Source organism: Falco naumanni, chromosome 11 (assembly GCF_017639655.2).
Source record: "Falco naumanni isolate bFalNau1 chromosome 11, bFalNau1.pat, whole genome shotgun sequence".
In the NCBI taxonomy this organism is placed as follows: Eukaryota; Metazoa; Chordata; class Aves; order Falconiformes; family Falconidae; genus Falco; species Falco naumanni.
Window position 1 is genome coordinate 33,132,441 of NC_054064.1, and position 24,054 is coordinate 33,156,494.

At 43.5% G+C, this 24,054-nt stretch overlaps 1 protein-coding gene across 3 annotated transcripts in view; it reads left to right on the forward strand.

Annotated features, from left to right (window-relative positions):
* Nucleotides 1-24,054, forward strand: part of DNAJC6 (DnaJ heat shock protein family (Hsp40) member C6) — a 51,417-nt gene that overhangs the window by 21,592 nt on the left and 5,771 nt on the right. For all 3 annotated transcript variants that reach the window (XM_040611137.1, XM_040611138.1, XM_040611136.1), the window contains 15 exons: nt 4,455-4,605; nt 5,507-5,556; nt 5,664-5,812; nt 9,851-9,973; nt 12,148-12,281; nt 13,465-13,659; nt 13,913-14,030; nt 15,464-15,543; nt 15,724-15,917; nt 16,006-16,086; nt 16,997-17,443; nt 19,787-19,939; nt 21,289-21,357; nt 22,119-22,253; nt 23,752-24,012. In XM_040611137.1, coding sequence (XP_040467071.1) covers nt 4,455-4,605; nt 5,507-5,556; nt 5,664-5,812; nt 9,851-9,973; nt 12,148-12,281; nt 13,465-13,659; nt 13,913-14,030; nt 15,464-15,543; nt 15,724-15,917; nt 16,006-16,086; nt 16,997-17,443; nt 19,787-19,939; nt 21,289-21,357; nt 22,119-22,253; nt 23,752-24,012 — 2,340 coding nt within the window. The remainder of the gene's footprint in view (nt 1-4,454; nt 4,606-5,506; nt 5,557-5,663; nt 5,813-9,850; nt 9,974-12,147; nt 12,282-13,464; nt 13,660-13,912; nt 14,031-15,463; nt 15,544-15,723; nt 15,918-16,005; nt 16,087-16,996; nt 17,444-19,786; nt 19,940-21,288; nt 21,358-22,118; nt 22,254-23,751; nt 24,013-24,054) is intronic.

Consider the following 24,054-nt stretch of genomic DNA (forward strand, 5'->3'; position numbering starts at 1 on the left):
AATTAAAATTTCTACGCTCCCTAGCTGCCATCCCGTCCAGCACAAGGCTGGTACTGTCAGCAGAGGCTCCTTCAGTTGTAATCTGTCCAGAGACATCCCACCCTCTGGCTGATGATGAGAAAGGACTGTGGTAGGAACACTGCTCTGTGACATATTCTAGTTTTGTAAGGAGATGCAGCAGGTTGTCACAGCACTTGATGACTACTGGAAGTTTATTCTGAACACAGAATAATCTCTTCTCAGAGCAGACGTTAGCTCAGAGCAAGTACCTTCAGCCAGAACAAATGCAAACTTCCACTTGTCAATCGAACGGATGAAGTTGGCTCTTTTCCATGCTGCTCCATCAGCTTGAAGCACTTCAGTGAGACCATCATTGCCATCACCTAACAGAGCTGTGCAAGAGGAGCCATCCCATGCGTCTCGGGCATGTCTGCAGGGCACATGCAGCAGTAAAACCACTACATTAAAAGTTCCTTTATTGGGAAATGAAAAGGCTGCCGTTAGCAAGCAGTCCCTCTGAAACTTGTGCTACAAATACAGGTCAGAAGCGTGTCTCTGAAGTGCACTAAGCCTTTCGGGGAATATCCAATAACTGGGTTAATAAAAAGTTCCATGTAAGGAACAAGATGCATCTTATATACGTAGAGGCTCATTCTGCATAATGAGACTTCTAGACAGCAACTCCAGCCCGTGGTCAATGTTAAGGGAACTGCTATGTGACAACATGCCAAAAACTGGGATCCGAGCCACATGGCATGCTCCTGTGCTGCTAACTTGCAGCAAACTGTTTTTACGCAAACAAGCCTGCAAGCTCCTTTTTCTGCCCTACCAGAAGATGCTCGTGGGGCTTATGTGGGTTCCTACAAGCGTTAATTTTGGCTTTGGCTACAGCATAGACAAATGTGTGCATGGGATGCAGTTCCTGGGGAAGGGATGGTTTTGTGCCTCAGGTGCTTCATTTTAATACAGAATGTGCCTTTTGCCTTTGTGCTAAGGGAAAGGAATGTTCCTCTGTTCTGGGTTTACCACCCAACTCTGGTAGGAAGATCTTTCTGAGCAGGGATATGCTGTTACACTGCTGACTCAATATCCTGACCAAGCTAGTGGTGATGACCTTATCTGCATGGTGAAACCTGAACCTCCTTCCTGCTAGGCTCCAAGAGGGAGCAATGCCTGGTGCACCCCTTCAGACTCGGCAAGTGTCCTTGGTCTTCCTCCTACCGCAGAATAGGTCATAGTCCTCCACAGGCTGGCCAGTGTGCTTGAGTGACAGCTCAACTGCTGTTTTCTCAGGCCTTTTATGCTCGAGAAGAGCAAACATACAAAGCCAGCTGTCTCTGAGCATGGTTCAGGGACGTGCAATGGCAGCAGTAGGTGATGCCTGGCCAGGTGGCTCATTTCCATAGAAGACGTGTGGGACGTGGGGCTCAGCCCTCCCCGTCCCATGCCCCGTGTCCCGTCCCAGCGACTGTTGCACGTGGCCCGGGGAACCGCAGCTGTCCTTTGGAAAGGTCTGCAGGAGCTCTGAAGGTCTCTGTTTGCAAGAGGGACTTAGCACAGAAATGTTTTATTCAGCAAAAGATGCAGGGGCAAGCTACCTTTTGTTTTTTTAATCTAATTTTTTTTTGTTGTTCTTGTGCATTTCTGTATATATTGGCAGGTTCGTGTGTTAATGCATTGACTCTTTCTGCTCCTTTATACATCTTTATGCTTTGTAGAAGACACTGCCTGGCAGAGGAGCCTTTGGATGTATTTATTTTGTTCTTCTCTGAGCAGTCTGTGAAGACCGTATCATTCCTAGTAACTGAGAAAGACTGCCTTTGTCAGCACCCAAGGATGCTGCTCTCATCCAGTGACTAAAAGATACCCAAACAAATTACTGCACCTGGTATAGTACCAAGTGCTGCTACGTTGTAAGCTTCCTCAATAGCTGAGTAATACTTGCGTCGTGTTAAATACTAGTTTTGTTCTCTTGGTTGAGTAGCACCAGCTCACGTTTCTTCATTAGCCATCTTTTCTGTTTCTCTGTTTTAGTGAACATAGTAAACTTGGAATTAAATGCTGCTGCTTCTTTTAGAATGATAGTGAAATTCTCATTCTCCCTCTTCCTCCTCCTCCCTGCCCCCCAACCACCCCCCGGGGTTGATTTCTAAAGATTCTAGGTTTTCCATACTCTTGAAGCCTTTCTGTTGCTTTCCTACAGCATTTCTAACCATAAAAATGTGTCCAATACCATTGGTCATTGGTCCTCTAACCTTTTTGCCCCTGCTTTCCCTGTTCCAAGTTACCACCTTTCTGTCTTCTTTTCTTTAAAAAGTTGACCTGAAGAACTAAAAGTACCTTTTGAACAGTACCTCCTCCTTCCATCCCTGGCTGTTCTAGCACAGAGTAATATGAAAACAAAGTTTTTAAAGAGAGATCAAACACTGATTCCATACTCGGAAGCCAAAGAGCTACTTTGATTTTTTTTTTTTCTTTCTATTTTTTTCCTCCTTAATCATACTTAAGTAGATACTAGCAAGTGGCTTGGCAAAAGAAATACTTCAGTGCCTTAAGAAGGCATCTTCTGTTCCGAAGCTGGCAGAGTTCAGAAGAGAAGAGATGGTCTAGCACATGGATCATGTGCGTGTGAATCATGACCACATCAGAGTGCATTAAGCATCCTCTGTGCACAGGGGAATAAATAGCATCATTTCACCAATAAAGCTTCCAGTTTAAAGATACTTATTTATCTATAATGATGTTTATTGATAGCTCGCTCTGGGTTTGAAAGAGTGAATGCCATTTAAATGGGTTTGGTAATCTACAGAGTAAATCAGTAGAAGCTTTTTTAGATGTAGCTTCTTCCATGTTTCTTAATAGTCTGAATGTCTCCAGAATATTTCTTCTGGAAATGATGATTACATGAGCAATATTCACTAGCTTATATCTAACACCACTCACAGATGTTGTATAGAACCGGAGAAGTGATAGCTGTAAGGTCTCTTTGTAAATATGAAACAAGCACTGGTAATGTCACCAGCCTGCCTTAACCATGATAAATCTTCCCCATTTCTGGGAGCTGGAGTAATTAATAATGATCAGCATGTTTGTTTTACAAAGCAGTTGTCCCATGGCTCTACGGCAGTCTCTTGGACTTTCCGGGTGCCCTGAGAAAGGCAACCCTTAGCGGATGCTATCTCAATTATGAGACTACCTGCGTGCGTGGCATGTATTCACATAGGTTGCTTGTTGCTTAATTTGCTGTGCTAGAGGATCTAGCTCTTCTGACTAATCCAGCATAATGAAGTAACAAATATATAATTAAAATAATGTAGTTGAAGTTCACTAAGATCAAAATAGTTGCAGTGTAGTGAACAGAAAGCTATTTTTAAGTAGTCAAGAGCTTAATTTGTAGCTAATAAGCAGTTAAACTACCATGCTGCTAGGTGTGTGTCTGACAACTTGCAATAAAACAAAACCACATCTACTCAAGTTTGCAACCAAACTATTACACTGCTTCTCTAAGAATGATGCTATTAACGGAGCCCTGCTATGATAAGGAAGGCTGCAACAAATTGGTTCTTGGTTAAGACAGTGGAATAGTTGCTGTATTATAATTGCAAAATGCAAACACCTGAAGCATAAGACCATCTTGCAGTGCACCAACATTAACACTTTAAATGGCTTTTGCTCTGTGTTAGTCTCCTATTGACTTCGCAGCTTCGTGCCATGTCAAGCTCTGGAAGAAAAAGCTTATCAAGGAGGTCAGCCCCACTCTGCTTTAGCCTTAGCAATTTGCTGAGCCTTGTACTAAGGCTGCAAACACACAAATAACCAAGAAGGTTCTCGTTCTCAGCTGCAAAGCTTAATTCCTGAACTTTCTTCTTTTCTTGCCAAAACTCAGGCTTCTATCTTCCACTCAAGCAAATCTAACTGGACTCTTAAGTGATTTAAAATGACTCTGATAACTTCCTCTGTATCCATAGAAATGGATAGTCACAAGATAACTTTCAGTCGTCTAGCTGCAGTCAAGCTGGCAGCTGTGGCGGTTATGCTGAAGAGCTGTCATATATACTAGTGCCTTTTTCTTACCCTGTGGAAGTGGTTGTTAATTTGGTCTCGGTTATGATCAGCAAATCAGCTGCATGCTGAAGAGCTGGTCTTGCTTTGGGTTGGGTTGAGAGGTGAGGGAGCTTGTGTGGTTGTTGTCCATACTATGCTAATACTAAACAGCCAACCTACGTACAACACCAAGAGTCGATAGATGGCTCCTAAGCCCAGCTGGCAAGGATGTGCCATCTCTCATCTCTGGAAAATCATGACTTTAGTAAGTAAAACTACTTTTGCCCTACACTTACTTGACATGCAGCAGCGCAGTGAGTATGTTGGGTCTGAACCGAGCAGTGGGTTTGTTGGTGCTGTGGATATGTTCCAAATACGTGACATTGGCTTTGGTTTTGTTGTACTTGAAGGTGCCTCATCACCAGACATGGAGTCCAGCTATGGGGGAGGCTTGCTTGATATGGTGAAAGGAGGTGCAGGGAGACTCTTCAGCAATTTGAAGGATAACCTGAAGGATACCCTGAAAGATACATCTTCAAAGGTCATGCAGTCTGTTGCCAGGTACAGTACAGCTGAAGCTGCCTAATGCAGGTGAAATTGCTAGCTGCAAAGTGCCGGTCTGAGCTGCCATCCTAACTGGCACGGCACAATCTCCAGCTAACTTAATAAAGGAAGGAGGTGAAAATCATGAGTGACTTCTTTGATTCTGTTTCATAATTGCTATTTGGCCCCAAAGAAGCAGGAAAACCAAAGTAAGAAATCTAAGCTTCACAGTGAGTAAGCATCAACATCCTGAAGTCTGAAAAAGCCCCCCTGTGAAAGGGGAGCACTTGGTCTCCGATTCCTTCATTGACCCCCGTGGGGTGCTTCTGCTCAACCACTGCTTGAGTATTTTGTTGCTGAAAATTGGCTCATGTTATATGCCCTCCCTTTGCAGTGCAAGGAGGCTCTACTTGCTGATGTAACTGCTCCCTTCGCTAAAGCCACCTTTTGAATTGAAGGAAGAGCTGAGGTGACTTTGCTTTGGTTACCTCTGCTGGCATTGTCCCCTGTGCTTGATGCTCTACCTGCCTCTGAGGGATATGGGGCTACAATAAATTAAAGAAACTTAATGCATGCAAGACCTCAGAGGCTTTGAGGGATCTGCAAAGTGGCAAACTACTAGAGATTTCTCCTGCAAAGTGGCACTGAAAATTAATGACAAAAGGGAAAAGGGACCTTTTTTTGCAAGCTTCTGCAGCCAGTTAATTGCATATGTGGAAAGGAAGACTGGGTCACTGTCTGCAGGAAGCTATTTGCACCCTCTTCTTAAGGCATAATGACACAGTACAAAGAATCATTTTTAAGATCATTCTTTCCTTCTGTTATAAGCAGATCTTTGTGGGAAAACGCTCTTCTGGTTCCTTTAATGTGCTGTCTTCTGGAAACGTGCATAATGTCTGTCTCCTACTTTGCCTTTTAGTTACACCAAGGGGGAGCTAGATATTTCATACATTACCTCAAGAATCATAGGTAAGTGCTGCTTCTTGGATAAATAAAACCTGTAGTATCCCAGGGTTCAGAAGCCCACAAACACGTTACGGTGCACACTCAGCCTTGGCTCCTTCTTATGTTTCTAGTGATGTCTTTTCCGGCTGAAGGCGTTGAGTTGGGATTCAGGAACCACATCGAAGATGTACGGACGTTTCTGGATTCCAGACATCCAGACCACTACACAGTCTTCAACTTGTCACCCAAATATTATCGCAGTGCCAAGTTTCACAACCGGGTAGGTGTCTTCCAAGAGGTTAATGAGAACAGGTGCTGAAACGCCTCAGGAAAAGGGGCACCAGGTCCTGTTTGTGTCTATCTTGAGCGTGGCAGAATGTAAGAAGCTGAAAAAGGAATTATAGTTGTTTCTAAGCTGCTGTGGTTGGTTCTGGGTTTTAGCTGATGTCTGGGACGGCAGGGATTAAAGAGCTGGAAAGTTCAGGGCTTAATGCTTGTGTTAGAAGCCTGTGAGAGTAAGTGGCACTGCACTAAGTTGAGCCTGTGCTGCTCTTGGCTCCTACGTAGCTGTTAGAAACTGCTGCAGAGAAATAAGGGACAAAGTGAAAGCGCTTTGAAAGAAGTTACCAATAAAAGCAGGTAGATTATTTTCATGTTGAACAATCCTTCAGTTGTGCTTTAATCAAGCAGGAGCCCTTAGCAGGCAAAGCACAGGACTGGAAACTGGATCTAAGGGGTGTTTTGGCTCTTCCACTAGCGTGTGACTTTAAAAACCCACCTTCACTCTCTGCCCCAGTTTCCTTCTCTAAAACCAGAACAGCATACGGGAGCATTGCAAGCCTCTGGTTCATTAATGGCTTTTAGAGGAAATCTCTATGAAATACTGCTGTTGAAATGCAAGATTAGATCTAATCTTTCAGAAAACTTCCTGTTCTTTCCCTTTCCCACAAGGGAGTTAACGATTTTTTAAATTCCTTATTTTTCGTTGCTTTCAACACAAAAGGCAACAGCAGTTGCCAGGCTTAACCCTCGGTCAGGGTAAGCGAATATCATGCAGCATAAGCCACATTTCAGTTTAATTTGCAGTATAGCTGGACCTATCAGCAGCAATTTCTCTGATCACCAGAAATCACTCGCACTTGAAGCAAATTTCTCAGTGGTAGTCGGTAACCACCCGTGACTTCAAATATGAGTAAATGAACAGGAAAGACTAATTAAATGATATCAAGGGCTCTGAATCTTCATTCTCACCGGGTTCTGGTGCATCACTGTTGGTGGGAGGAGAAAGACAGCTCTATTTTTGAAAGCCCAGCATTAAACATCTGTTGGTATATTGCTTGACCTGGCCATAACTTCTCCATCCCCGGTGCTTTATCTCCCAACCTACCCAACAGCTTAACAGATGACTTTGCGTGTCACTCCCGAAGCGTGACCAGGTGCTTTGTAAGCTATTGTCTTGACACACAGAGGAAGAAAATGATGCATCTTTTAATAAAGCATTGTACTTTCAGGTTATGGTCTAAGAAATGCTGACTCCAGGTATTTTTCAGGAAAATGAAATGTGCACAGCACAATACATGAGATCAGGTGAAGCATGGAACAATTATAAATATGAGGTTGCACTTCATATATATCAGAAAAAATACTAATGGGCTATCAAGGAGGTGAAAGCATGTTAAAAGTAATTTGTGCTTTGGATGAGGATGTCAGCTGAGTTGAAGTTTTGAGATACACACTTGTTCTTCAAAGTGAAAGCCTTTTTAATTCCTATTGTCTTTAAAACTTTTCATTCTTAAGATCGAAGTAGGTCACTTTGCTGCGTAGTGGCACAGAAGGAAGGTAAGTTAATGTCCTGATGGACCATTTTCCTGCCTGGATGTGGCTGCATGGGTCATGAAGCCCCAAGTGCCCCGTTTATCGAGGAGAAGAGGGGACCACGGACACTAAAAGCTGCTGGTCCCATCTGGCTGTGTTCTGTTCTCCTCCTGCCTTGCCTCCCTGGCAGGACAGCAGAGCTCACGCCTGCTCAAGGAAATGTGAGCAGTTTGAAAACATATAACTCAAGTATAATGTTAAACCAAACCAAACTTCAAAGTCTGTGATGGGTCACATTCCTGGCTGTTGCTGCCCTACCGCTCAAGTAAAACAAGCACTGGCTGCTTATTTCCAAAGCTCTAGAAGAATTCCTGTTAGTTTTACATTTTTTTTTAGAATCCTGTAAGGTTGTCTTTCATGGGTGGTGGTGAGGTTACATTTGAAATAAATGCCATGCTACATAGCGCCTATTTAATTTTCTAATTGCGAACTGACAGGCAGATGTGTAATTACAGGCAAAGTAAATATATACAATTATGGACTGTTGGAAAACATATATTATTAACTTGATAACTGATAATGGCTTTTCCAGATGCTTGACAGTGTGTTGTCCTGAGGTCTGTTGAGAAGATCACCAGTGAAAGGGTCACTGGTCATATTAATTCTAACAGCCACTTGGAATCTGAATTGTGTTTTAGCAATCTAATTGCAAGTGGATCTTGTGCCTCCCTCCAGAAACCTGCTGCAAAAGTATTTGGGGCTGGGAGGAGAAGACTTTTCCTTGGTATAATAAAATAATTGGTGTGATAATATAAAATAATTTATAAAAGAATATGTCATTTATAGCATTAGTTCTCCACCTGTTTAAAGAATTGAAGAAATGTTTGTGATACCTCTGTAACTCAGATTGTACAACGGTCCCGTGGCTGCAGCAGGATGTACCCTGCCAGGTCCATGGACCAGAAGCTAACGCTGGCCGTTCCTGCACTGGAGGTCACTACAAAGCGAATTCTTGGGGGTTTTGTGCCCCCTCAGCCCTTCCTGAAAATGCACAGGAAGGGTAGAGGCAAGGGAAAAATAAGTGTGTACAACAGAAGGAATGAAACAAAGTAAACCTCTCAAGGCAGGAGAAGATGGGTGATGAGTATAATGCTGTAGGGAGGGTAAACAGGGAAGGGTCATTCCCTGCCTTCCAGAGCCTGAGCATGGTTTGACTTGTTGGGTGGCTTCTACAACACAAACCTGTGTTTGCTCACCAAGTGCGGGGCTGAATTTCAGGATATTGTGGAGACTAAAAACTTTTGTGAGTTTAAAAAGCTATTAGACAAATATCTAATCGGGTATTAGACCAAATGTTCAGCGGAGGCCTGCCAGGCTCAGAAATGCCACCAGCAGGATGGGTGTGCTGGGTTAGGCAGTGCTCCTGCCTGCTCTGCCCCTGTGTCCTCCAGCTGTCATTGGAGATGTTGTTTGAGACAACACTCGGCTTGGTAATTCTCTGGTTGGAGTCTGGATTCCTGCTTCTGCTATAAGATGTTGTGCAGGTGTATGTAAGAGAGAACCTTAAATACAAGTTTTATTGAACCTGGAGCACTTCCTTCCTCTGAGAGATGAAATGGTCCAGTATGGAAATCATATCGCTATGTAAGAACATCTGGGCACACCATCTCATTCCTGCCCCCAGTTCTTATTAAGCAGGATCCAAATGTTAGTTGAGAGAGAGAACCAATTCTTTGAGGACAAGCTTCACAACGTTTCTCCTTTAAATTTCTTCTAGCCAAAAATGCCTTTTTAAAAAGTATTTCAATTAAACCCAGATGAAACTGAGATGTCTGTAGAAGGCCATTTGATGTGCTGTTTGGGACTGCAAGGACTGTTCTTAGATAAGTGTTGTGATTAAGAACTAGTACATTGATGTCTACTTACTATTCATACTTTAGGATTTGTGGGTTTTTAGCTCTTAGTCATTCATTTTTCTGGCTCGTGTACTAAAAAAAATAAATTTGTATCTGAGTAAGTATAGTTAACAGAATTTTCCCTTTCATCAGCCTAATATCTGTCAAATAGGGCTTGAAAATCCTATGACACAAAATGACTGAGAATAACAGATGCTCAGTATCCTTTGAAAATCAGAACTGTAGTTTTTAGGGTCAAGTTGTACAAAGGCTTTAGGCATAGCAGAAATCAATGCGTTGCTGTGAGACTGGAGTGCTAGGAAAGGCCACTCAAGATAATCTGACTTGGAATGTAATTTTTTTTAAATGTATAGTCAGTGACAGTACATGGCTAGTATGTTATTTAATTGAGAATTCTTTTTTGTCTCCTTGTAATTCATGAAAGCCACGGAGCAGAATTATGCATGAGAAAAGATAAGAGTAGGCTTCAAGCACAAAACTCTGGGCTGTAAAAGAGAACTACATTTCTTGGCAGAAAGCATTTGTAAAAACATGCTTGCATAATGCTGTTTCGAAGCTGGCTTTTGTTCATCGTGTGACTCTTGTAGGTATCCGAATGTAGCTGGCCAGTACGACAAGCGCCCAGTCTGCACAACCTCTACGCTGTCTGTAAGAACATGCACAACTGGCTACAGCAGAACCCCAAAAATGTGTGTGTCATCCACTGCATGGTAAGTACACCAGAAAGTAACCAGACTTTTAGACCTATGCATCATAAGTCATATAGCCTGTTGCATGTCTGGAGTCTGTGTACAAGGATGGTGACAATTTCTAATAGAAAATGTAATAAAATGCACCCCCATAGAAAGGGGCATCCTCTTCCATGTGCAGCTACATAGCTAAGCTAGAATACCTAACACTGAAAGGGAAGCAGGAATGCAAAGCAAGAGGGGTCACAGTTGTTCTAGCAGTGAACTACTAGAGGTGATGAGTCACAAAAGGTTTGAAATACACCCAAGAACTGTACCCTAAGAGTTGTCATCTTGCTGTGGCCTTACATTTTATTGTAAGTTGTCGCAGGACAAAATGTAGCCTTGAGACTGAAGGTTGCTGATGCAAGTTGGGGAGAAAACATAGAGTTGGGAATTCTGTCAAACTGTGAAACTGAGATTGTTAAAGTCTCTTGTGGTCATTACTTGTCAGGCCTGGCTGAAGAAGTCCAGTTGCTTTCTGCTCCTCTCTGTGCATCACAGCTGAAATGATCGCTAACCCTCCCGTAAGGGTTACTCAGTACTGGACAACATGTAGACAGGATGCATGAGAGCGGTGTGATTCTGTACGACTAACCTTGCAACTTACCCCATACAACCTTTAATATTGACAGAAATGCCCAAAAGGAGAGTTTTGCTCCTGGAGCCTCAATTAAATCCGGGAGGCTGTCAGCCCTGATCAGCATAAACTGGAAGGAATGGAGGAAATGGCTGATCCCAAACTGCATAGACCTTATGTACAAGTCTGGCATTTCTGCCTTGCGTAGCACAGCCAGCAGCTATGGGGTATAAATTCCTTTCAAACACAGATGAAGATGCACTTGATGCCTCCAGTCTCGGAAATCTAGCTCAAGAGTCAAATTCCTTTACTCTCCTTTGAGCGATGAATAGCAGGATAATGCTGTAAAGGACAGGGAGTCCTTTACGACACTTCCCAAGAAGTCTGCAGAAGCCCACTTTAGTTTATATTGAACCTGAGAGATCTTTTCAGAAGCAACTGGCAGGGGCTAAACCTTAAAAAAAGCAAATAGCCTGTTAACCTTGAGCACGTGCTCAGGCTCAGCAGATTGCTGGGGTCTGGGTCAGCTCTGGTATGGCAAATCCTACAGTGTGGCTGGAGTGCCTAAAAGGTGCCTGAAGGAAGTAATTGCAAGGAGCCTGTATAACTTTTAACTTGTGTTTTCAGACTTTGAGGGTGACCGGCTGCCTGACAGGGCAATAGGTTTCTCACTTCTTCTTTGTAAATGAGTCTTGACCTCTGGGATCTTCTGTCCCCTCTGAAGAGTGGGAGGTGAGCAGGGTGGCATGGTACTCTGGTAGTACCAAGCATGTTCTCGTACCCACTGCTGCACAAGAACGTGCATCCAAAACCAAGCAGCACCAGACCTGGATTTTGGTGGAAGCTGGCTGAGGGGCTTTTTCTTTTTGTTTGGCTTGCCAGAGCTGGGGTATGGTCCGTATGGCTCATCAGCTCATATGTTCCTGGGTACACCGGGGACCTGGGGCACTGGGGAGGATACTTTGGTTCTCTCCTGCTCTTTCTGTATTTTTGGTCTATCAGCCTCATTCAGCAAACGCACTTTCCTCCATATTTGCCTTAAAGAAAACATGGACTTGTTCAGGAGCAATCTGTAGGCTGAGGGCTGTGGAGGTATTTGGCTGAGGGAGCCTTGAGCTAGATTTTTTTGGTTTCTTTGTGAATTCTTCTAGGTTTCAATTTCTATTAGATGGCTGCCTGCAGCTGTAGGATGGGTGTATTCTGACCCCGGGTCAGTTCCAGGCCTAGGTTTGAAATAACTATACTATTACAGCTTGGGAGCAGCCATGAAACACCAACATTTGTACACGGAAGGTACTTCTGGGCTTTCAAAATAAGCATAAACCGTCCTCAGCTTGGGTTGCTTACAGGATATTGTCTGTGCCTTGATCCGGGCCAGTGCTGCTCACTGAAGTCCTAGGTATTAAACAAATGACACAGCACTGAAAATTCCTCATCAACTTGTGGTCTCAATCCTAGTCTTTCTGGAGAAATTATTTTATGTGATTTAAGGAAGAGGGGAGACCGTTCTGCTGAAATTTAAAGGATGTCGCTGATACTTAACGCATTTTTCTCTTCCCGCCCCTTTCCCCAACAGGATGGCCGTGCAGCCTCAGCAGTGCTGGTCAGTGCGATGTTCTGTTTCTGTCACCTCTTCTCTAATCCAGGCCCTGCTATGCAGCTGCTGAACACAAAGAGACCTGGAATCGTACTGTGGCCATCTCACAGGAGGTAGGGTATACTGGCTAAATGGTACACAAGCGAGCTGTATTCCTTACGCTAAAAACAAAAACTGTTGTGTGTGTTTTGGCAATGTGTTCCCGGCCCCTAAGCTGAGATTAGGCATTCAGATTTCAGTTTGTTCCCCAGAAATAAGCGGTAAAGTGGTGATCAGGCACAGAACAGGCTGTCCAGAGCAGCTGTGGGATCTCTGGCCTTGGAATTCCTCGGCTCGGTGTCACCCCCAGCAGTGTAATCCAGTTCTGAGCTACAGCTTTGAAGCTGGTCCTGCTCTGAGCAGAGCACTGGACCAGATGGCCTTCGGAGCTCTCTTTCAACCTGAATTATTCTATTGATCTATAAAATAATGCAGGTGACCTGAAGGGTGTACATGCTGCACGCCCCAGCCTCACCACCCAGGCCAGCCTGAAGGCACTGGCAGGAGGTGACAAACTGAAAACTCCAAATATTCCTGTTGCAGCATGAGCAGTACTGATGCATTCGCTGTGGTACCTTGCTTTGATGGGTCTTAACTGGTATTTATGGCCTCTTCCGTTTTACCCACATTGATATAACAGTGATGAAGGAACAAAATCAAATATTACAATAGCTTTGCTCACTAGTTCAGGGAAGCTGGCAAACCTGTAGTTAAGAGGGCTTGGATGAATACCTCTCCTTATGTCAGCTGCATCCTTATGGGAGTTTACACTGTAAAATTGTTTTTTGGGTGTTTTGGGTTTTTTTACAATTTCCATTAAGCAGAGGAAAGACTGCCTGTCAGAGCAAACCACAGATAGTGTTATGTCTGTAATAATAATTCTTCAGCACATTACTAACAAAGTGATTAATCTGCTATGTACATGTTAAAAAAAAAAAAAAAAAAAAGCAAACTTCTACTGGTAAACCAGAAAAACCATTGCTCAGCACCTTCTCTCTTAAAAGGTGAAGAGAACTGATCTTCAGCTCAGAGCTAAAGGCCAGCTTCCTTCCTCTTGAGCTCCAGTTCTTGTAATTAAACAGAAGTAGAAGTGTAGATTTTTGTACCATCTGCAAAGATGCTGGAGTAGGTGGAAACTCCAGTCCTAGAACTATGAAAGAATTGCACTTTCACTGGATTTCAAGGTAGACTTCAAGTACAGAATGAAACCTACTCAGCTGGGATGGAGATATCAGTAAAGGCTTTCTCTGTCCGCAGATACATAGGATACATTTGTGATCTAATAGCAGACAAGCCCGTCATTCCTCACTGCAAACCACTTACTATCAAGTCAGTCACCCTCAGTCCAGTCCCCTGCTTCAACAAGCAACGAAACGGCTGCCGGCCCTTCTGCGACATTCTCAGTGGAGAAACCAGAATCCTTACCACTTCCCAGGAGTATGAAAGAATGAAGTGAGTTGCTGTGGTCTCCTAATATCCTCAGGAGCTTAATGCAAGGAAGCTTTCGTTTTGCTGTAATGTGTCTAATACCTGTGCAGCAGCCATGGCCAGACTGCCTGATAAATGAACATGTATTAATTGAAAGTTAGTGCCTTCTGTTTGCTTGGCCTGAATGAGATCAGTTTGTATGGTGATATTGTTGGCAGGTGCTAATGGTGTTGTGGAAGGGAGCTTAACTGTGGATTTCCTTCTCTTCCCCTCAAAGAGAATACCGTGTGCAGGAAGGGAAAGTCCTAATTCCGCTGGGAGCTACCGTCCATGGGGATGTTGTTGTTTCTGTCTACCACATGAGATCAACCATTGGGGGACGTCTTCAAGCCAAAGTAGGAGTTTCTTTAACTTCTCTTGCATGGTAGAGGCAATGTACCTAACTAAGAGATGACTAAATATAGAGTCTAAGAATGCACATGGTGTTTGTGATGAACAGTTCCTTACTTGGCAGTAAATATAACACAGATTTGAGCGGTGCCAAGTGAAAACAAAGAACTGCCTATGGAGAAGTCCATGAGGCCTCTAATATGTCTTTATGGAGGTGGTGTCTACTGATAGCATGTAGGATCCTTCCAGCTGATGTAACTGTCCATCACTAACCAGCTCAGGGCAAACCACTACCTACGCACTCTAAGAAGATGGAAGAAGATTTTCTTATGCTCAAATTAGAATGACTTACCAAGCTATTGCTCCTGCATGGTGTCTCTTTTGCTTGCTCTAGAGCAGCCTTTACCTTTTTTTGGTCACTAGGGCAAAAAGGCACTTTGTGTGGATTGGTCAGTCATAGGGATTGGAAAGACCATTTAAGCTGCAGGCTGGCCAGGCAGCCACCCCCTTCATAGCCAAAAAGCCTCTTAATACTAGCAGATCAAAGAAATGGAAGACAGTGGAAACTGGGGAGAGAGAATAGAGGAGCACTGAAGGGCACGTATGCTGGTGTCTCCTTCCCATAACACAGCAGCAATGCTGAAAGTGAAAATATGTATTTGTCCGTGCTGTTCTAGGCTTTGAGGCTGACTTTAAAATCCTGTTCCCTGGCTCTTGTAATTGTGAAAGAGGAATTTGGAAATGCAGTCGGTTCAGACTAGAAAACTTGGATCTGCAAAAACTGAATCAGTAGTTGTCATACACTAAGGTGCTTTATTAAGCTTTTCAGTGATGAGGGTTAATTGGCTTACCCGGTGAAAAAAACTGTTTAAATTGTTTTTAAAATAATAATAATAAAAAAATTTAAAAGCACAAAAAGGGAGGGAAGAAGAACGAAGTTTTGTCTCACTTGCTTTGAGTATGACCTCATTTGCTCCCTGCTGTAGAGATGTACTCCTTGCTGTAGAGATGATGATTTACTGAAGCCTCTACTGCAAGTAAAATGGTCTTAAGTTTTCCCAGGGTGCAAACCTCTTGCTTCAGTGCATTCAGTGGAAACAGATAGAGGTTTCATTCAACGGCTGAAGTGTCAGGTAGATCCCAGAAATAAAGACAAGCAGGGAAAGAAGGCATATACCTGAACGCTATGAAGGCACTGCTATATGGAGGCAGCTGCAGCAGGGTTTAAGGCAGATGGAAGTATCTGCGTTTGAGAAGGAAAAGCTCTGCTTTCTGTAGAAGCAGCAGAATGAATTAGCCTACAGAGTGGTTATGATTAGTCTGTATAGTTAACTGGTAGTAAGGTAGACTTATCGAACTCTCTGCATGTGCTATAAACAAATGTTTTAATTTAATGAATTTAGGCACTTGTTCAGTCTGGTGTTCTGTGTTTTTTCAGATGACCAACACACAAATATTCCAAATTCAATTTCACACTGGATTCATAGCCCTAGGAACAACCACACTAAAATTCACCAAGTGAGTATTTTAAGCTGAACATTAATCAAACCTGAAGCATAAAAGCCTTATGAAGGCTGAAGGAGAATATTCACAAATGAAATGTGAAGAGTCTGTGTGCATGCATGTATTGAAAGACTTCATATACCTTTGCAGAAATATCCTTTCCTTTTCAACTGTGCAACTCCTGTCCCCATTTAGGCCTGAACTGGATGCCTGTGACTCTCCAGACAAATATCCTCAGCTCTTTCATGTTATACTGGACATAGAAATACAGTCTACTGATAGACAAACCGAATTAACTCCCCCATGGGAGAACTTCACGACAAAAGACATCAATCCAACCATTCTCTTCTCCTCTCATCAGGAGCATCAGGACACTCTTGCTTTGGCAGGTAAGAGCTGCTTAGATTTATTCCATTTACATGCTTACCTGCATGCTGAGCTCTGTTTTGCTTATTTATTTGGTGCTCTGTGCTGCAGGTAGAGGTCCCACTGATTCACCCCAGGATAACATCAGAAATGTTGGACAGAGCGCATTCTTCTCATCTCTCAGCTGGCAAGGTATGCAGGCTTGGTCTTCAAAGTAAAATCTGCTTTGAACAGAAAAAAACAACTTTTTTTTTTTTTTCCTCCTTTCTTGGAGCACAGAGTCAGGCTGAAGGGTCTGATTGTGACATGGCTTTCCCATTAGATCACAGGGTATTGCTGGTCACACCCTTATGTTGCAATTGAGTGGGAATTAATTTCCTACAACATGCTCTTCAAACATGGCTTGCTTGTGCCATGTATGACGATTATTGACATCGTTCTCGTGTAAAACTTTGCCTGAGGCCTCCTTGATGCTAAAATAAAATCTAAGCTGCTTTTTCCTAATGTTGCACTTCATATAACACGCTACAAGAACATAGCACTGAGAGTGTTTGTCTGAGAGGCCATTTAATAAATGCCTGTAATAATAATTTTAATGATTAAATTCATAATTTAATAATAACGATCTCACAGCACTGCCACATGCAGTGTTCTTCCTCTGGCATCAGTGCCACGTCTGGTAGGAACCTGGTGTCAGAGATGCTTGTGGGCACAGCTGGGAGGCAGGTTAATGCTGCTGCTCCTTCACAATGAGCCTTGCTTTGCCTGGATTTTGGGGCATGGCTGGAGATCATCTGGGATGTTTGGTCCTGAGCCAGAAACTCATTCAGTCTGTATCTCTGGGTGTTAACACTTGCTGACTCCTCAGCCTGGAGGAGACTCAATTAACCTCTGTCTCTGTTTCCTGATTAATAAAGCTGGCTCCTTACAATACAGACCAGCAAAGACTATATCTTCGCAAAGGACTTGTATTTTAAAATCTAGCAAAATGCTGCTCTGATATTCTCAGTAGCTTTTTCTTCTGCCTGTAAGTTGTTTTTTATGGGAGCTTTGTGATGACAAAACTAACGGCTACCTAATTTTATTTTTAATCATTATTTAGATCAGAAATCTGACAAAAGTAGCTCTCACCCCACCTCAGAGGATCGAGCAGCGCTGGTGCATGAGGAAAGCGAACAGTCAGATGATGAACTCTTGTCCCTTTCCAGTCAGCACAGTAATGCCAGCAGTGACAAGCCTCATGGGACACCAAAACACAGCAAAAAGCAGCAAGAGCCTCCAGCACCACCTCCACCTGAAGACGTGGACCTGCTGGGCCTGGATGGTAGCCCTATGAGCAAGAGCTTTCCCTCGCAGCCCACCACTGCCCCCTCTAACTCAGACTTGCTGAATGATTTGTTTGGGGTTGGTGGGCCAAGTTCCCAGAGTCAAAGTGGACAACCCGCTGCTGAGGAGGTCTTCCATGTGGGGGGACCGGGATCTGTGCAGTCAACTCCTCGGCGTTCCGCAGCTTCGGCATCCCCATCTCCATCCCCAAGGGTAGGAGAAGGTAATAGTGGCTATGCCTAGTGTGTGACTTGAGGCACGTGCTTTGAGAATCCCACCTGGGTGGTCTGCTCTGGGCTGCTGGGTTCCTCCTGGGTACACGTCTTTCATGAAAACTAAGAGCTGCGGGAGAACCCAAGAGGCCAGCCAGCTCCTCTACTCTGTGACAGGAGTTGGTGCATCTTCACAGTCAGGAGCAAAAACCAGATTATCTAGTTTGTTCCCTGAAGTCTCTACTGGAGCTCACCCAAGTGTTTGGTGGGCTTCTTCCACTGACAGCCACTGAACATCATCTGTTTTGCTCTTATTATGTGTCCGATGATGCATATGAGGACAATATGTATTCATTTACAAAAAGAAAAAAGCCTTTGAGGTTTTGGATAGACCCATAGCAGTTTGAATTTAATTTCTCTCTTAACTTGAGGGGGTTTGGAGCTATGATACTGATTCTGGACTGTGAAATGTGGCTACACAGTTCTGCTGTTTCTGCTCTTTCTGCAAATGAGATAGGCAATATGAGAAGATATTTTTTTTCTTCAAAGACAGACTGAGATCAGGCTGGCAGAAGGAGTGGTTGAATAGATATTAGAGCAAAGGGGTCCTTTGGAGAGTGAAGTGAACAGAGGAGAGCAAGTGAAAATCATTTATAAGCGAACAGGTGACTAGCCCAACCCAAGCTGCTCAGATTCACTGAGAGCCTCTGGAGTAGATGAGCGTGAACAAGTGTCCGGACCTAAGAGCAGGTCTCTGTGCACCGCACTGAGCTGCACAGCCTCCCTGCCTTTGGGTTGGCCTAATCCTTTATGATACAGTTTAAGAGCTGATGATGTCAACACATACCTGATTCCAAGAGCTCAGTATGCTCACTTAACTTTTTCTCAGCGACTAATGACTTAAAGCATTTGCAATACCTGCCAGCTTTCTTGTACAGAAATGGTATTTTTTCATTTTGCTAAGGAGGTGCAGGCTTGGGCGATGCTGGGGCTGGCACCAGTAGCATTTACCACAGGATGGCCCTGCTGCCAATTTCTGAAGGCTCTTCTTGAGTCCTCCTTTCTCAGCTAGAATAAAAAAACCTGCAGGCTTGGGGAGGTTTGCCTACTAGTACACTCAAACACCAGATTTGCCTGCTGTGGTTTTTTGAAGCGAAAGGGACAGGAGCAGTTATAATCTACTTGTACCAAGACTCGTGAAGGGAGGGAAGAGATGGAGACTGAGGACTGGAGGGACTGGAAGCAGGAGAAGGGAGAAGAATACAAGTTTCAGTGGAAGAAATTGAGCCACCTGTACATGGAGAAGGCTCGTCTTGCTGCAGGTGTTGTATGCTCAGTCTGAGAGCTTTTGCGCAGGGGTGGGAAGGTTGTGCAGACACGCATCTCGCAAGGCAGAGGTGCAGCAACAGTATTGGAAAAAGATTTCTGGATATTGTTGAGCTTTGCAAGCCAGATTGGTGCATGAAAGAGAAAGGAAAAGCATCACACAGCTAAATTGTCCCAAGCCAGGAAAGCAAGAAGCACTTACAAGGTAAGTGGAGAGTAGTAAATTCTGAAATATCCTAAATAATGAGTAACATAAGTAACAAGTAGCATCATTAACACAATGCATAGCTTCTCAGGATTGTATCTTTCTTACAGCAGTATATATTGCATCTCTGTTCAGGATGCTCTTTACCTTAAACTTGTTGGCAGGTAAGAATTTGAGTGACTTCATAGAGGTTTCTTTTGTAGGTTGGGCTTGTTGGATTTTTTTAATGTGAAAGACAGTAGACAAAAAAGAAAGACAAATTGATAAAAAATGGGGTTTGAGAACAAACTGGATTTTTGTAACAAGTGATGCTATGTAGTAAAAATAGCAGTTATTTTCTAAAGCTGTTCCGAAAAATCGGTCCTTGTACCCTCAACATATATTACCTTTGACAGCCTAAAATCGCCTTTGACTGTGTTCAGCTCTTGAGAGGAAGCAGAATTGCACCAGGATGCTAACTCGAGCTCCAGGCTGTCCCTCACTGTCCATGTACCTATTAGCAGTATGTGCAAGTTGAAACTTTATCTTAAGCATCTAAGTATCTAAATACTCACTGTTGACTGCTCCTAAATTCAGCCCCTCTCTTTGGAAAAGACAGATGGGATCACCAAATGTGTTGCCATGACCAAATCATCTGGCTCTCTTGGTCCCTTAGAATTTCGCTAGGGTGCTGATACCTTCCAGTTGCTCTCCCACAGTCGCATGTTGTCTCCCATTTGGTACCTGCAGGTGTTAGGTTTTCTTCTCCACACACCAGTCTTTTCCCTGAAGCACATCCATTGTACAAGTTAATGATTTCGTTTTCTCAAATATATTTTTACAGCCACTGCCTTTGATCCATTTGGAAGCAGCCCTAAGCAAACTGGTCCAGACCTCCTGGGTTCCTTTCTTGGTTCATCAGCTGTCCCTGGTGATCCTTTCCTTCAAGCAACAAGAAGTCCTTCACCAACTGTGCACAGTGATCCCTTTCACATGGGTAAGAAAATGAGGCTTTTCTAGTGTATTTAAGTAAATGTGAAATGCTGGCTTTAAATAGTGATGGAGCCATTAAGAACAAACCGATGCTTGCCATAAAATGATTCTAAACCACAGAAACCCCACTAAACAGGAAAGAGCTTTTAGTCTCCAGACTTAAAGTGTATTCATAATTTGAAGTGTGGTAGGATGAGACTAGTTTTGCTCAAGTCTTATACTTAATTAATAAGCTATTTGTACACATGAAAAAAGAGACCATGGAGAATGTCTGCCTGCATATGTCTGTGGTTATGAGGTCTCTTCTGAACGAAACTACCATTAACTTGGGCTAAATAGAGCATGGCATATTAAGCCTGCTAGAGAAAACACACATCCTTTGGTGACTTTAGTTACAGGCATCTGCTTTCTTTAGTTCTGATAGTGATCCTGGCAAAACTCACAGTTGAATTTGACTCTGAAGAGAAGGATATTTTTTTTAATCTTTATTGGACTTTATTTTTTATTCTTTTTTTTTTTTTTTTGAGATGTTCCTTAGTTGCCCCCTTCTCCTCACATGCCACAATTTAATGTTGTAACCTTCTCAGCAACACAGTCAGGTACTAATTTGTTTGTGTCTGATGATCTAACACATGTCCCTTGGGTGCAACAGTCTTGCTGGAAAGCCAAAGTGACTATGGAGGGAACTAGTGTGCTGCTGGCACTGCTCACATTGTTGCCTGGGTACCGGATATTAGCTCTGTGAAAAAGATGGTTGGGTCACACTTGGAGCTGGCTGCACCAATGAAAGGAATTTAAATGGTATCCCAGGAAGATGAGATATTAAATTACAGTGCTAGTATCTGCGGTAGTGAAGTGCTGGCAGGGTGAACTGCATAGATGTACAGGCTTTATTTGATACAGGATTAAAGGAAGGACTGTGAGTGTTCCTTCTGGCTTACATTTGTGTGGGCTGCTCTGCTTTGTTTGTTTTCTCCATCCTTTCCCTTTGTGTGTAGAATATTTCCTTGGATTGAGATTGTATTCGGAAACACAAACCCCCATGTATTATTCTGGTGGTAAGGTTTTTGTAAGTAAGTATATAAAGCCTCTGACTAAAGCTATCATAAAATTAACACTGTTAAAGCTGTGTCCTCCCTCACTTGCCTCTGTATGGGTTGGTATGAGATAAGGAAAAAAAAACATTAAATTTGTAATGCACATCACGGGGGAAAAGTTCATTTCTTATTAGCAAATGGTAGATAGACACAGTACTGTCTCTCCTGCTCCTTGCCCCCTGCTCTTCATAGGCACTGGATTATGTTGTTTGTGCTGTACTACTTTGGGATATTTATATGTAATCATTCTGCTTAGCTTCTAGCACACCAACAGTTTCCATACAACCAGATGTTTCCGGTGGTTGGGACTGGCCCAACAAACCAGGTATGTATCATAAAAAATCAGGATATTTAACAAGAAAACCCTTAAGGATCCCTGAGAGGAGAGGCAGAAGGAAAATGCTACCAGTGACTGCAGAGAACAGGTTCCCTCTTTCTGCTGCTTAGTACTTTGACTAATACAACAAAACTTCGATGAAGATGTTAGTTAGTTTCATCTGAACTGCAGCAGGTACTCTGTTCCTGTTGTCCTGGCCTCCCAGCCATCCAGGTGAAGGTCTAGCTAAGGATTACCAGACTCTTTTTGTTCAAAAAGATCTAGGTTTCTTTCCTCAAGAAACCAGGGCACGAAGTGGGACAGGCTCTCAGTGAGGGTGTGCATAGCTGTGTTTCACTCCAGTGCAGAGCCACGAGAAGGACCTGGGATACGCTATGCTTTCCTGGGATGCCACTAAATAGTAGCATGAATCTTTCTAATCTTGGGAGATTATGTATGTCCTACCAAAAATTGCTTCCTAAAGGCTTCTAGTTCTTCAAATATATCTATTTGTCACAATTATTCTGTCAGTACAGACAATCTAGGGAACATTCTTCTTGCTGAGCCTAATTGTGAGTGGGTGTGCGACTAGTCTGGGCCAACGCTGAGTTGAGACTGCTTAGAAACCTGACAATAGTACACTGAATTTTAACAGCAGTCTTCTAACATCATGTGTCTGAGCACTGGGTAAAGGCTGCGCTTATGTAAAATAGGGGAAAAAACCCAGAGTTATTTTTAATCTTATATATTATTTTTTTTCCCTCTTTAAGGTGGCCTGGGAATGGGAAGTAAGTCAGCTGCCACCAGTCCAACAGGATCCCTCCACAGCACTCCCACTCATCAGCCTAAACCCCAAACACTGGATCCATTTGCTGATCTGGGGACTCTTGGAGCGAGTTTAGCAGGTTTGCATCCCTTATTTAAAAATAAAAAAATTACCAGCTCTGTTTTGGAGAAATAGCGGGAACTGCCTGGTATGTGACAAGGAGCTCTGTGGGTCCTCTCAACCTCCCTGCATGCCAGCGCTGCTTTCCAGCTTTCCCTTCTGCCTGATTTTCTGTAAGTGCTCACAAATCTGTGCTTTTACTGATCCTCCATTAAAAAAAAAGCTGCTAGCAACTTGTTTGGACTTCAGAAGGCTATATGGGTTGCAAAGCATAACCTCTACCCTGTAAGCCTGAACAGTCTCTGGCTAAGGATGCTCCGTGCTTAACTGACTGGAGAACTGTTACTACAGACCCTGGAGCAGTGCCTGGGAAGAGACTTTGACTTTTCAAAGCTGCTGGGGCCCCTGAGGAATTATTTCCATCTAGACCTGACTCATTTTTGTCCTTTGTGAGGAAACCTGTGGAATCTCACTAATCTGCCTCTAATTTGCAGAGTCTGAACCCATTTTCATTTGCATCTGGCTACAAAGGACTGCTTGCTTGACTGCTTAGACAAGCATTTTCTCCTTGTTTTATCTCAGAAAACAATCAGCAAACTCTAAATTGCCAGTGTTAAAAAGGCAGTTCTGACAGATTATTTAAGTTTTCCTTAAAACCCAGCATGTCGGCTTCTCTGTCTCTGTTAAATAGATCTTTTTTCTTCCCTTTGTCAGTGCCCTGAGCTCTTTGCAAGCCATTGTGGTTTTATCTGCTGTTTGTTTTTCTCCTTTGCGTCAGTACCAGCATGGTTCTGGAATTAGGTTTCCCAGTTCCCTCTGCTGGATCACTGGCTGCTCTGCAGGAGCAAAATAAAAAGTATGCCAAGACCCATGTCAGAGCCATCGAGGTGCTTTTAAAACATGTATTCTGTAGCAAAGTTATGGAGTTGAAAAACAAATGACTTGGCAACCGCAGGATATTTAACCGTATTTTTGTTGTTCATGACTAAATCAAAAGCACTCTGTCCAGTTTCCATGACATGTTTTGGAGCTCAATGTTGAGTGTGGATGTTAGTCTCAAACAATAAAACATTAACACTGCGTACCTCCCACCACAAACTAAGCCAGAGGAGCACCTCCTAAAGTAACAAGGTGCTGAAACCCACAGCTCTGTGGTATACTATTACATCAGCACAGTGCTGGGAGATAATTTCAATATGTCAACTTGACGTTGCCACCATAACACGCAGCAGCTGTGGTTCCCAGTTAGCCACATGTAGCTTTCCCTGCGTTTCCCCAGTGAGCCGCTACTCCAGGTCCTGTGCAACCTTCAGAGGCAGGTGCTCTCTCTTAAGCAGCTTACAGAGCAGTGACAGGAAAGTTGAAGGGCTTTGCTTGATTTTGCAAAAATAACTTTGTGGCAGAGCTGAAAATAAAAGCCAGCTGCCTAGGGGATTTTGTGTAGCTTCCCTTTTTGGAAGGCAAGGTGGTATCCTGTTTGCTAATGCCAGCTGTCACTCCTTTCCCCATATCTGCAGGTGGCCCTTCATTTGCCAGTAAACCGACCACGCCGACAGGCATGGGTGGAGGATTCCCCCCCTCGCCACAGAAACCCTCTCCCCAGCCCATGGGCGGCAGCAGTTGGCAGCAAGGAGCTGGCTACGGCTGGCAGCAGGCACAACCCAAAGGCCAGCCGAGCGTGCCTCATGCCTCTCCCCAGAACAAGCCCAATTACAACGTGAGTTTCTCAGCCATGCCGGGAGCACAAAACGAACGTGGAAAAGGACCAGCTAATGTCGGTAAGCTTTTCAGAGTTCAGCATCCAAAAGGCTGGCTCCTTC